Source organism: Saccostrea cucullata, unplaced genomic scaffold (assembly GCF_032062105.1).
Source record: "Saccostrea cucullata isolate Sc308-1 unplaced genomic scaffold, CSIRO_AGI_Scuc_v1 ctg3558, whole genome shotgun sequence".
NCBI classification, from domain to species: Eukaryota; Metazoa; Mollusca; class Bivalvia; order Ostreida; family Ostreidae; genus Saccostrea; species Saccostrea cuccullata.
Window position 1 is genome coordinate 9,079 of NW_026933048.1, and position 12,309 is coordinate 21,387.

General features: G+C 30.5%; 1 protein-coding gene across 1 annotated transcript in view; it reads right to left on the reverse strand.

Annotated features, from left to right (window-relative positions):
- Window positions 1-1,079: 1,079 nt before the first annotated feature.
- LOC134237103 (small subunit processome component 20 homolog) overlaps window positions 1,080-12,309 on the reverse strand; it is a 35,949-nt gene continuing 24,719 nt past the window's right edge. Inside the window, exons 15-29 of the mRNA XM_062719204.1 lie at window positions 9,511-9,677; window positions 8,149-8,351; window positions 7,810-7,961; window positions 7,583-7,702; window positions 7,208-7,300; window positions 6,886-7,035; window positions 6,469-6,588; window positions 6,197-6,259; window positions 5,778-5,912; window positions 5,397-5,529; window positions 5,019-5,176; window positions 4,631-4,925; window positions 4,174-4,320; window positions 1,907-2,052; window positions 1,080-1,354 (exon numbers count right to left, since the gene is read on the reverse strand). Of these exons, the coding sequence (XP_062575188.1) occupies window positions 1,208-1,354; window positions 1,907-2,052; window positions 4,174-4,320; window positions 4,631-4,925; window positions 5,019-5,176; window positions 5,397-5,529; window positions 5,778-5,912; window positions 6,197-6,259; window positions 6,469-6,588; window positions 6,886-7,035; window positions 7,208-7,300; window positions 7,583-7,702; window positions 7,810-7,961; window positions 8,149-8,351; window positions 9,511-9,677 (2,229 nt within the window). The 3' untranslated portion in view covers window positions 1,080-1,207. The remainder of the gene's footprint in view (window positions 1,355-1,906; window positions 2,053-4,173; window positions 4,321-4,630; window positions 4,926-5,018; window positions 5,177-5,396; window positions 5,530-5,777; window positions 5,913-6,196; window positions 6,260-6,468; window positions 6,589-6,885; window positions 7,036-7,207; window positions 7,301-7,582; window positions 7,703-7,809; window positions 7,962-8,148; window positions 8,352-9,510; window positions 9,678-12,309) is intronic.

A 12,309-nucleotide genomic window follows, 5' to 3' on the forward strand; every position in this document is an offset into this window, starting at 1 on the left:
TACTGTAAACTATACTGGCGTCACCTGTAATAACTTGTCCAGCAGGACTGTAGTTATAGGGCAAAGAAGAAAAGGAACACGATGGAAGGTTATGTTCAGATACGCGGTATCCAGACCATAGAAATTTTTTTTGTAATTAAAAAAGTTTTCAAGCAATGGTCGATGCATATTTGTAGAGAAAATTCAAGGTGTAGTCTTTAACTTGAAATATAAGGTACAGATGACATTTGATCAAAAAATATATAACTATTTCCTTCAATTTTCATTGAAGTCTAGGTACTTAAACAAGTTTTCACAAAAAATTAGGGTACCTGTTACCAGGCATTTTGGACAAGATAAAAGGTATATTTATATATAACTCTTATATAACCCAATATCCATAATCACTGAATGGCCTACATCACAATTTTTAATTACTTATTTTGAAAACATTTTTTTAGAAATCAGAAGAGAATGACAAATTTGAATGTTTTTGATATAATACAAAAAGATACAAAACATAAATTTGAGGAACGTGTCGTCTGACCTTAACTTGAAATATATTGGAATACAGGACTGGACCCGTTAATGATCAAGGATATTACTTATATTAACCGTGTCAATCCTTTATTGGCATATTGAAGTTTAAGGAAAAGACAGACTGTTAGAGGTACATTTTCTTCAGTAAAACTGGGAGAGAGGAGGCATAAAGTCTATGATTTGCAATATCCTTAATCACAGATAAGGGATTTTTTTTTAAATATGAGAAAAAATTAAAATTAGGCCTTTCATATCACTCTTTGTAAACACATGTATATATATACTGTTCCTTTCAGAGAGGAGATCCTTTTACAAGCAAAAACATATTTAGGATGAGCAAGATGAAAGATCTTAATGATTGTATACCAGAATAAATGGCTACAAGCCGCTTGCCCATTCATTGTTGATCATATTCAATTGAAATAAGGGATCATTCTTCTCTTAAATAAACCTGAATCAACTTCACCAAGGGATTTGGTTGATATTGGCCCAGTGGTTCTGGAAATGTGTAGATTTTGCTGTTTGTAATTGTACCCTTGATTAAATGTAAACTTTGTTTACATGCTGAATTTGAAAAAAAAAAGTCAGTCTAGCATAAAATATTATTTTTATGTTTCATCATACATGAACAGAGTTACATATCATCAGATAAATTTTGATATCACAGAGTCATTATTTAGGTGAATTATTAAGATGTAATGGCAAAGTCTTTTATTTTCCGTTTCTTAATTTTCTTTGAAACTCTATATTCTTCTATCTTCCGTTTCTTTGCTTCTCGTTTTGCTAAATTTTTCTTCATCTTCTTTTTTGCAGCATATTGTGGATTGGAGACAGCCTGAAAAATACAAAGAAATATATGTATTAAAGAGTAGTGATTGCTTTAACTCTTAAGCCCCTTTTTCAAATCTCTTTAAATTTGCAAATGATAGGATAATACCTGGTAATCAATACAAAAACCTTAGCAGACTCCATTTAAGTTAGATGTTTTTAAAAGTAAACGAAGTCTGATTAGCTTTGATAAATTAATGTGAAACTATGAATAAATTTACTTTTTCTTTAAAAAACTTAATTGATTTTTTACAGTTATATGTTATTTACCGGAATATATTCCAGAAGTGCTCTTTTAAAGACAGATGATATTCCAAAACAACATATACAGACATGCTGTTTTCTATATAATTCTATTTGAAATCATTCCAATTTATGACTTTTGATATAATAACTTTTGGATTGTAAATGTTTTAGACAATACAATTAATTTTAAAATATCTATGAAAAATTATCAATATTTTTGGTACCAAATTGAATAACAAAATACATAAAATTTTATTTTTTAATAAATTAGTAATTTTTTCCAGATAACCAAGTAAATGTGTTTCATCCAGACCTCAACAGCATCTTTTCTTTTTCTCGTCTCCTTTCTGTCAAACTGCTCTTTGTGAGTTTTGGCAAAAAGCTGGGTGTATGTTTCCACTCCAAGAATCTTTTTGAGTATATCCAACACTTCCTGTGCAAGTCTCTTAAGTGATAAATCTAAAATGAGATCAATGTCACATAAAATTTACGTTTTGTGAACATATTTTTTATTAGGAAATATGAAATTTTAAGGTACATTTGGAAGTTCACTTTGATAATTTTATATTGAAATTTTACTAAATATTTCAATATCTTAAAGAAAAAGTTACAAAATATGAAAACTACAGTCACAACAAAACATGGGGATGAGGGGAAATTTTACATGTTTCAAAATTCATTATATAACAGATATTTTAAAAACAAAGAAAAAATATATAATACAAGACAGTGTTTCTGTTTTAAAATATGTTGAAACTTAATATACAGAGAAAGCAATATGCTGTCTCCAGTATGCGTTTTTGTTACTTTTGTCTCGCATGCTGGTTGTTTGTTCAAAATGAACTGAATTTCAGGATCATGAATCAAAGGCATGACTGCACGTTATCAATAAACATAACGTAATTTGCAGAAACATCGAGAAAACAAATCTGTTAAATTAAACAAAAATGATTACGATTGACAATCATGTGACAGGTCGTACTGATAATTGAACTCCCAAACGAGCATGTAGACTGGCAATTTTCTTGACATTAATCAAGTTAACGCGAGTAATCTTAGACATGAAGAAATAGCAAGTAAAAATTAATCCACACTGCCCTTCCATTAATTTGAGAAATATTGCCCACTGGCAAATTTTCATTGAATCCACTGTTAATGACTATTACTAAAATCATATAAACAAGGCAGTATTTATTATTCTAATCAGCTCCCTTTGTAGATGGCATCATCAAAAAAGTGTAGAAGTTTAGAAGATGACATTGAACTTAAACACACTGACATTCTCAATAATATAAGACAAAGTAAAGAACAGAGATCATATAATGTCGCCACCCACTTTTTATCTTTACAATAATTATCACAAATAATATTATCACAATCACTTAAAATTTTCTAATATTTCTTATTTTGTGTTGTTTTACTACATATAAAATTTTCATAAGCAAGACTACATAGCTATATTTTATAACATGTAACAACTTTCCAACAATGAATTTTTTGACTATTTTAAACCAAAAGCCTTGAATTTTTCATAAATTTAAAATTCCAATTTCTTTATTAATCATAAAAGATACATACATGCTTTTTACCTAAAAGCAGATCAATCAATTGCAGAGAGAAAATCTATTTCATTTCTAACCAACAGTTTGCACCCAACTTAACCCTGGGTGACATATTTCAAAATTTTGGTAAACAAAATTTCATTTTTAATGAAATGGGTGATTTAAATCAAAAACAGATTACGCAAAGGGTTTTCAGATTTTAAAAAACGCTATCTAATGCAGGGGCCCTGAAATTCACCATTTTGGAAAAAATTCTTCATAATAAATATATACTTAGATCATTGGCATTATAAAGCAAAATATTACCAAAGAATTCATTATTCATGCAAAATAAATATTTTGACATCCCTAACACAGAAAATACAAAAAATTCACAAATTAAGAACTTATCATCAGAACTGTACAAAGTTGTTTGGTTTTATAAGTTGAGATAACAAGTATTTAAATTCATTATATAATCAACAGACCTCGACAGCATCTTGAAATTCATAATTTTGGAAGAGGCAGACTTATTAAATATAACAAACTGCTCTATTTCATACCCAGTTTTGGCAACAAGATTTTTAAAAGAATTAATTACTTTCACTATATAAACAATTAAAGAGCCCAGAATCTTCTTTCACCCATGGGCTATGAAATTCAAAGAGTTTCCAACACTTCCTGTGCAAGATTTTTAATGCATTTTCGAATCTATAATTTGATCATTATTATACAAAATTTACAGCTGCTTTATAAAAATATCTTTTCTTGTGAACCAATACATAAGTGAAGGTACATGTAGTAGATATATCACATACAACAAAAATACTATATTACGTACGGCACCAAAGAAATGAAAGAGATTATCCCCAATTCCTTTTGAAAATACATTTTCTAAGAATTATCTTTGATTATTCGAATTGAAATAATAATAAAATGTCTTTATCAAAATATTCTCTCATCTACAAAGAACAACTCAATTTAAAATATATTATACTGTAATAGATAGTACTCTGCTATTTCAATCACCAACACTCACCAGTATTTGGATTATTCTCGTTTGTCTCCCTTTGTAGAGCTGGCATCATCACAGGAACAACAGTGGGAAGAAGTTGAGGACCGAGGTCCATACTGACAAATGTTAACCCACTTAAACACACACTTAAACACATCACAATCAAACACACTAAAATAATATTTATTTGTAACAATTTTACACAAATTTATTTAATATAAACATTTAACAAAGATGGAAAATCATGGAAAATGACACTTCAAAAAACAAAGAGAAACTCTGTTTTGTTCACTTTCTTGAAATGTAATGCCGAGTTTTAGTAAATTTTCTCTCTATTGCTGTATCCTTCAAATATTTTACATTTTCTACTTTATCAGTAAATAATGCTGTCACAAATTTTGTGGTTTGTTACTGATATCAATCATTGCCAAAATTTTACAAAAACTCTTCAGTGCAATTATTAGTAAACTTACATACTTACTAAATAATTCAAAAGAAACATAAATATCTACCTTTATTGTAGTTTTGGGCTGGTTCACTGCCTCATGGTTTGCTTCCCGTATCATTTTCTTGATTAACCATTGCAATGAAAGACACTTTTTGTCCTTTGTACCACCATTTTCTTTTCCACCCGAGTCACTAGAACTCTCTCTGTCAGAGAGAAGCTTGGCTACCTTGGCAATAAACACCATGTTTTTGATGATTTGATTGGCTAATTCCTCTGTCAGAAATTGTGACTGTAACTGGGATATCAGATCCAATGCCAAACTCTCCAACTAAAACAGTGAGATACATTAGATTATGTTTCTAATTAACTTCACTTAAAAAAGTTAAAAAAGCAGAGATAAGTTTACCATGATACTCTGTACCTTCTTAATGGAGTCCATTTTAATGAAATCACACTGAGCAGAACTAGAAGGCTGTAAAATTTCCTCTGGAGTCCATGCAGCAAACAACTGACCAATCAGTTGACAGGATGCTAACCGCACCCACATATGTTCATATCCCAAGTGACTCACAACATATTCTGAAACAATACTCAATGTTTAATTAATGTTTCAAAAACTTTATATTTTTATCTGTCACAATACAATGTAATCATACCCACATTACAGAAAACTTAAATGCTTTTGTCTTTATTGGCATGAAGTCTTGTTTACTAAAAATATGAAAATCAATTTACATATAATCGCCTTGGAAAAAAAAATTGAAATCAGCTGAAAAATGAAAATTACATAAACGTTTACCCCATATGATGTTCATTTCTTCTGTCCATTTAACATCCCTGATGATGTCACATTCTCTCAGTAACTTTAGGAGTGTATTTAAACAGTTAAAAAGTAGTCTGTCTTTCTCTGTTTCTCCATCAGAACTCAGTGGCTAAAATAAAACATGACAACTTGTTTGTTTAAAATGCTAAATTTGCTGGAATAAATCTGGGCAATGAGATCACCATACTTGATAAACAAAGAAATTGTGATTTTGTTAATGATTCTCAATATAAAGCAGTCTTCTCTGGAAAAATATCTTTCCCCTTTATCAATTTTAGAAACAGTGTTAGAAATATGCATGTTAAAACATGATATTTAATTACAAATGTATACAGAGATAGTTAAAAAAATACTCACATTTTCTTCATATCTTCCTGGGTCTATCTGCTGTTGAATTAAAGGTAATATCACAGACAAGTGGTGGGAAAACTTTGTGGACTCTACTTCTATAAATAGACCAGTCAGCTGAGCAGCAAGGATCCGATGGTTTATCTTCAAAAATAGAAAAAATCCTAAATTAGTGGCCATGTAATATTAATTGCTAAGAGAGGGATGAAAAGCACAAAAAATTCCTTATACAGTAAAAGTCACAGGGACCTTTCGAAATGACTTCGCTATATCCGTAATTCATTATATCTGTAAAAGGTATTCATTACATTTATATAGCTGGGGATCCAAGATAACTTCCATAAATTGGCAATATCTGTGTTCATACAAAACAAGTTTTGCTATACATGAAAAGGGGGGAGGGTTAAATTCATTTTTCCTTTATATACCTTGTCATCTGTAAACCATCTCTGGTTGATGTTAAAGAGTTCCTTTCTTGAATTGTGATCTATCTTTAATGTAAATGTAAACAAAACACAAATATAAATGACAAAATGCAAAGATTTTAAAATAGCACAACACAATAATGATCTTTCTCAATACATCTTAAATCTAAAATTAACTTTGTAAACTCTAATAAATATTATAAATCAATTACCTTTAAAATGTCGCAAAGAAAAGATTTTTTTTTCTTACATAAAATGCATGCATTTTTAGGTACCTTTTGTAAAAGTGATTTGATGGCCAGTGCTGTGAGTTTTCTACACTTTGTGGATTCATCATTGACAAGAGCTGCTGACATGGGTATAAAGAACATTCCAGCATGATCATTCAATATGTTCTGAAATATAAATATATAATACAAAGGTGTCTTTTTTTCTACAGCAACTACTCTTAAAACATAAATATAGCACATTTATTATATTTTACAGATAAAACATAAACAAGTACATGAAATTTAAGCACTCCTTTGAAATAAATGTACAGTAAAACTTGTTTCATCTGGATTTTGTATATTTGGAAATCTTGCATATAATCTGATATAAACTTTAAGTCCCTTTTAATTTAACTATGAAAAATGTTGTCTAAATCCAGATTGTTGTTTAATCAGTTAAATAAGTTTTACTGCTACAAATACCTGAGGAAATGAAGAAAATATAGTGGCCAACATTTCCAAAGCTGATTCACGTCCCATCTCCATCTCGTAAGACAACTGTGTGACGTAAAACTCCAGATGTTTATCAAGGAGCTTTCCCAAGGGGTATTCCAGGATGTACTGCAGGGCTATCTTTAACAAATCAAAAATCTAAGATATAAATACTTCCATAATATACGTGTATATAAAAAAACATTGGGGAAAAAGGACAACATAAAGAAATTTAGCATCAGATGACTTTCAAAAGTCCAAAATGTTCAATTTTTTTTTAAAATAAAGTTATTTATTACACACTTTGTGTTACCTGTCTACATTCCCTCCTGACATGGGGAGAGTCAGCTGTGATAGACATACCCTCCCCCACACTTTGTGTTATGTACCCCCTTTGCTTGCGGGTCTACATTCCCTCCAATGACAGCCCTGCAAAACACACACACAGTTACCCTACATTCCCTCCTGACATAAAAAAGTCAGCTGTGATAGACATATCCACTTTCTTAGTAAATTCAACCACAATAACAGTACTTGTACTCATCACAATTTTTGAGTGCTGGTTCATATTCTCTTACTCCATTTTAACTTTTTAAAAAAATTTTAAATCATTAATTTATACAGTTAATAAATATTTCAAAAATTGTTACAAAAAAAAAATCAATGTGAATAAAAATTTCCCAAATACCTTTAGAAGAGAGAAGGCAGTGCTTTGTCTGTTGTAATCATACAAGTCTTCCTCACAGAACGTCAACAGAACTTGGAGTTGGGTTTGATTCAGTTTGTAATCTTCAATCTCTAACCAATACTGTTATTCCTTACATAAATCATGTATGATTTAGAAAAATAAGGGGGGGGGGGGGTTGAATTATTTTTTAATTAAGAGTAAGTTTGTGATAAGATACAAAGTTTTACCTTAAATGCCATAGAAATAAGCTCCAAGTTCTCTCCCTTAGAAGCACCTGCTAAGTCATAGTTCTTCAGAATAACAAACATTCCATTGGCCAGTTTCCTGATGTTATCATCCACAGACGGTAATTTGAATTTCAGTAACCAACACATGGCATCTCAGACTTAAAATTTTAATCTGAAAATATATTATCATGTTTTTACACCTTAAATATTTCAAAGAGATTGTTTATCAAAGGTTGATAAAATCAATCATTTGATATAAAAAATCTTCACCTTTATTTTAGAACAACCCTGATATGTTTAGAAGAGACAGTCCACTAAGATGGTGATTTTGTAATTTACAGTGGTTCTCCTCTGTGGCCACCAGGCGGCCCCTCTTCAGACACAGACACAGGAGCTGAAGACCAAACTCCACCAATACATGGTTGTTGGTCTTCTTACTCAGTTTAGGTTTGTCTTCTCCACGCTTCGGTTCCTCTGGTAGGAGCAGACAACTTGGGGGTCTAAAGGACTGAGTCTCTTTTTCTTCAGTTTTCTTTCGCTTGCTGAAAACATTTCTCCAAAATTAGCATTAGCTCCATTCAAAACAATGCCCTATTTATGTAAATCTCACATTAATGACTCGATCAATGTAAAATATGACCAACATTTCAATGTATTGTAAAATCACATATTTTTGTGGGAGTAATTTTTCGAGGTTAGAGAAAAAATTGACATTGGCCAGATTTAATTTCCTGATGTTATCAGCCACAGAGTAGTAATTGAATAAAGAATTCAGTAACCTAACACAAGTCATTTTAAACTTAAATATTGTTAATTTTAAAATATTGTGATTTTATAAAACATTACTTATGGGAAAAAAAGAGAGATTACATAAAAATTTTGGTAAAACTTTTTATAATAGAAAGTTTTAAGAACAGAAAACGGAAAATTCTTTTAAAACATCTTATTAATTTATTGTTGTCCAAAAATATATATACATGTAATAGAACTGTCTATCTCACAAATTTGTAAAATAATTGATTTGTCTGTCACAGCTAGATATCCTTATATACAAAAAACTAAAATCTCAATTTTTACTAAATTTTTTCATAAGCGATTTGCAACTGAAACATTGAATCTTTATCATGTATTCATGTTTCATGTTATTATGCCAAAAACTAAGAAAAGATATAAGGTACATTTAATCATTCAGAGACTAAAATTTCAAGATAGTGATGCTTAAAAGTCCATTTTAAAGGGTTCTCCCCTTTTTTCAAGAGCTGGAGTTTGGACAAGACTATTTAGGTCGCTGCATTAAGACAATTCACCAATACATGGAACTATTCTTTTATTAAACAGAATTATGACCAAATTGCCATTTATATTGAATTAAATGGTTGCAAAATGGTAGCAGCGGGACACTTGGAGGTTTGAGGTGGTCATGAATTTTCTGGGTCAGTTTTCGATTTGCTTCGAAAACAACACAAATTAAACCCCCATGAAAATTAGTGATTTCACAGTATGCACAAAGGTATTTTAAAAATGCCTTTCACACTTGAGAACAGTTTTGCCCCGCTGTAAATTTGCCTACATTCTTTCATTTTTTTTTTAAAATAACTTCCGGTAAATGTATTTGATTTTGCACCATTTTAAATTTTTTCCCATTTTATTTTTTAAAGGAAATAAAATTTTAATGTACATGTATACAGAAATTCAACCTACCTCTGTTTGTCAGAGAGTTGAGGAAATGACTGAGTGATCAATCCGTGGGTAAATATCATCAGAGACTCTGTATCCAGTCCTGGGTTGTCCAGTAACCCTGTCACCACTTTCTTCAGGACTTCCTGTACCTTTCTTGCTATAGTGTGGCTGTGTGTAGTATCTAGCACCTGCAAGAAACAAAGAATTTTTAATTCAACAGAATCCTTAATCAAGTGCAACAAATCTATGTTAACACAGTAGTATAACTAGAAAACTGACCAGTCAGGAAGGGCCCTGCCATGGGGTAGAATTTAATAAAGATGCAGTTTACAGAATGATTAAAAAATATATGAAGAAATAAGCAACAGCAAGGCAACTGTATTCTTAAAATTTCAAGATAATTTTCCTGAATATCCAAAAACCTGTAGATAATATCCTTGTATTTACATTAGGCATTAAAGAACAACTTAACATTGAAGGTATACTTAAACAATAATGAAGCTAATTGTGTTATATAAAATGTCAGTCTTCCACACACGCACATACTTATAATGAATTTGCTTCCAACTTCAATACTTTAAACAGCAGTTGCCCCCAGACAAAGGTTGAAATTCACTTATATATAAATATATATAAAGATAAAAATTCAGGCAAATTAAATTTTCAGCAGCATATGATATAAAAAGGGATTAATTTCACCTCTCTATCATTTTCTTCTAAAGTTCAATAAGAATTTTTCAGTATTAATGATAGAATAGGGTTTTTATCAAAATTTACCTGAAAAATTTATATTTTTCTTGAATTTACATAAAGGAAAAAAAATTAACAATCAAAGATATGTCTTCTTTAAACTATTTCTTGTTTTAGAATTCAATGAAATCATAAATATTGTGTAGGGTATTCAAACAAAAATAAAGGTATAAACATTTATATCATTAAATCCACATTTTAGAGTGTCCATAGCATTCCAAAGTTTAATAACTTCAAAACAAAAAAAAATTCAATATATAAATCACTTTACAAGCGGGGGATATAATGAAGGTAAGACCAGCAAAAGATAATACCTTTACAACGTGTTTTCAAAGGTCTGATTAATATTCACTGGATAGGTACACAGTAGGTAATGAATCATACGTTTTAAAAAATATTGAAATAATATATGCATCCCTTTGAATGTTTGTCATATGCTTTATTCATGCCCCACCATGTACATGGGGGGGGGGATACTATGAAGGAAGTGAAATAGGATTTCAAATTCACTGAGACAAGGAAAATTTTTACACATCCGGTTTTCCTTTTCTTTTATTTTGCTTGTCAGGTTTTTTACAGGTAGACATTTTCGTTATGCACAGAAGTGTGCAGTCCCCACCACCACTTTGGATTTGCTTCCAACACCAACACTTTACCTTGTTTTGTAGAGTCAATCTTTAACAGGTTAAAATTTACAGTTGTATATATATTTAATAATATCATACAAAATTTACAAAAAAAAATTTAAATAAAGGTAAGGATTTTTGCAATGCGATATACATGTACCTGACGTCACAAAGTGTTTTCAAAGGCCTGATTAATATTCATGGATAGGCAGGGTTGACAGTAGGAAATGATCACAGTTTCAAAGTGTAAATTAGAAATAAAAAATATGTGAACATAATATTTTCATATGCTTCATTCATTTCCTAATTTTAAATAAGGATAATGCAAATTACAAATAATAGATTGTTTTCAAATTCACGAGATATAGAAATTTTATTACACATCAGTTACAAAGTAAACTATGCAGACCATTGTGTCAATATCACAGGTAGACATTTAAATTGCTTAATGTATGGTGTGTTTATTCTAAGCACACACCTAAAGATAATAATACATACCCTTTAACATACAAATCAGGTCGCCTTCATGTTTTGTAGAGATAATCTTTAACAGGTAAGACAAACTGTGATCATGTTTAAAATATATGTAAATTATTCCAATTTAATCTTTTTGTGCTTTCTTGTTCCTTCAAATATATTTATGTATATATTTCTCATAAGGCAGAATGATAACTGTGTATTTTTTCATTATTGGCACAGGTTCAAAAAACTCCAAGAACTTAATTAGAGAGCCATGGCAACATCATCAGATCCTCATAACAGGGCACAAGATGTAAAACGCTGTCAACTTTGCCACGGAAAAGATAGAAACTCTGCTGCAGAAACTGTGTGTAACACCTGTCATGTTGATCTTTGTAAGGACTGTGTAGGTAACCATGTGATTTCTAGTCCCACCATCAGACATGACGTTGTTACTTTTGAGTTCAAAAAATCTGAAGTCATTCCACCACAATGCAGTGTCCATGGTGAAAAACAATGTGAAATGTTCTGTGAACAATGTGAATCCCCAATATGTCAGAAATGTCTAGCCTCTGGATCCCATGAAAATCACACTGTGCCACCAATTTCTGAAATTTATAGCTCTAAACAGGAGCTTATCAGAAAAGATCTACAAGAACTTGAAACTAGTATTTCACCTGTTTATGAATCAATACTTACAGAAATGAAAGAAATGTTATCAAGAATTGAACAAAAACATGCTGAAAGAAAAAAAGCCATTGATGAAATTGGAAAAACATTGTGCAAGTTAGTAGATAAGGTTATTGAAAAATATCAGAGTGATGCAACAAAAGTGGAAAGAGAGGATGTTAATGAAATTAAGACCCTGGAAGCAGATTTCCAGAAATGCTTCTTATCAATTCAATCAAAAATGGATGAAAACAAACTCATCCTTGCCTCGAATGATTCATCTAAACTTGTCAATTACACTTCAGAGAATGAAAAG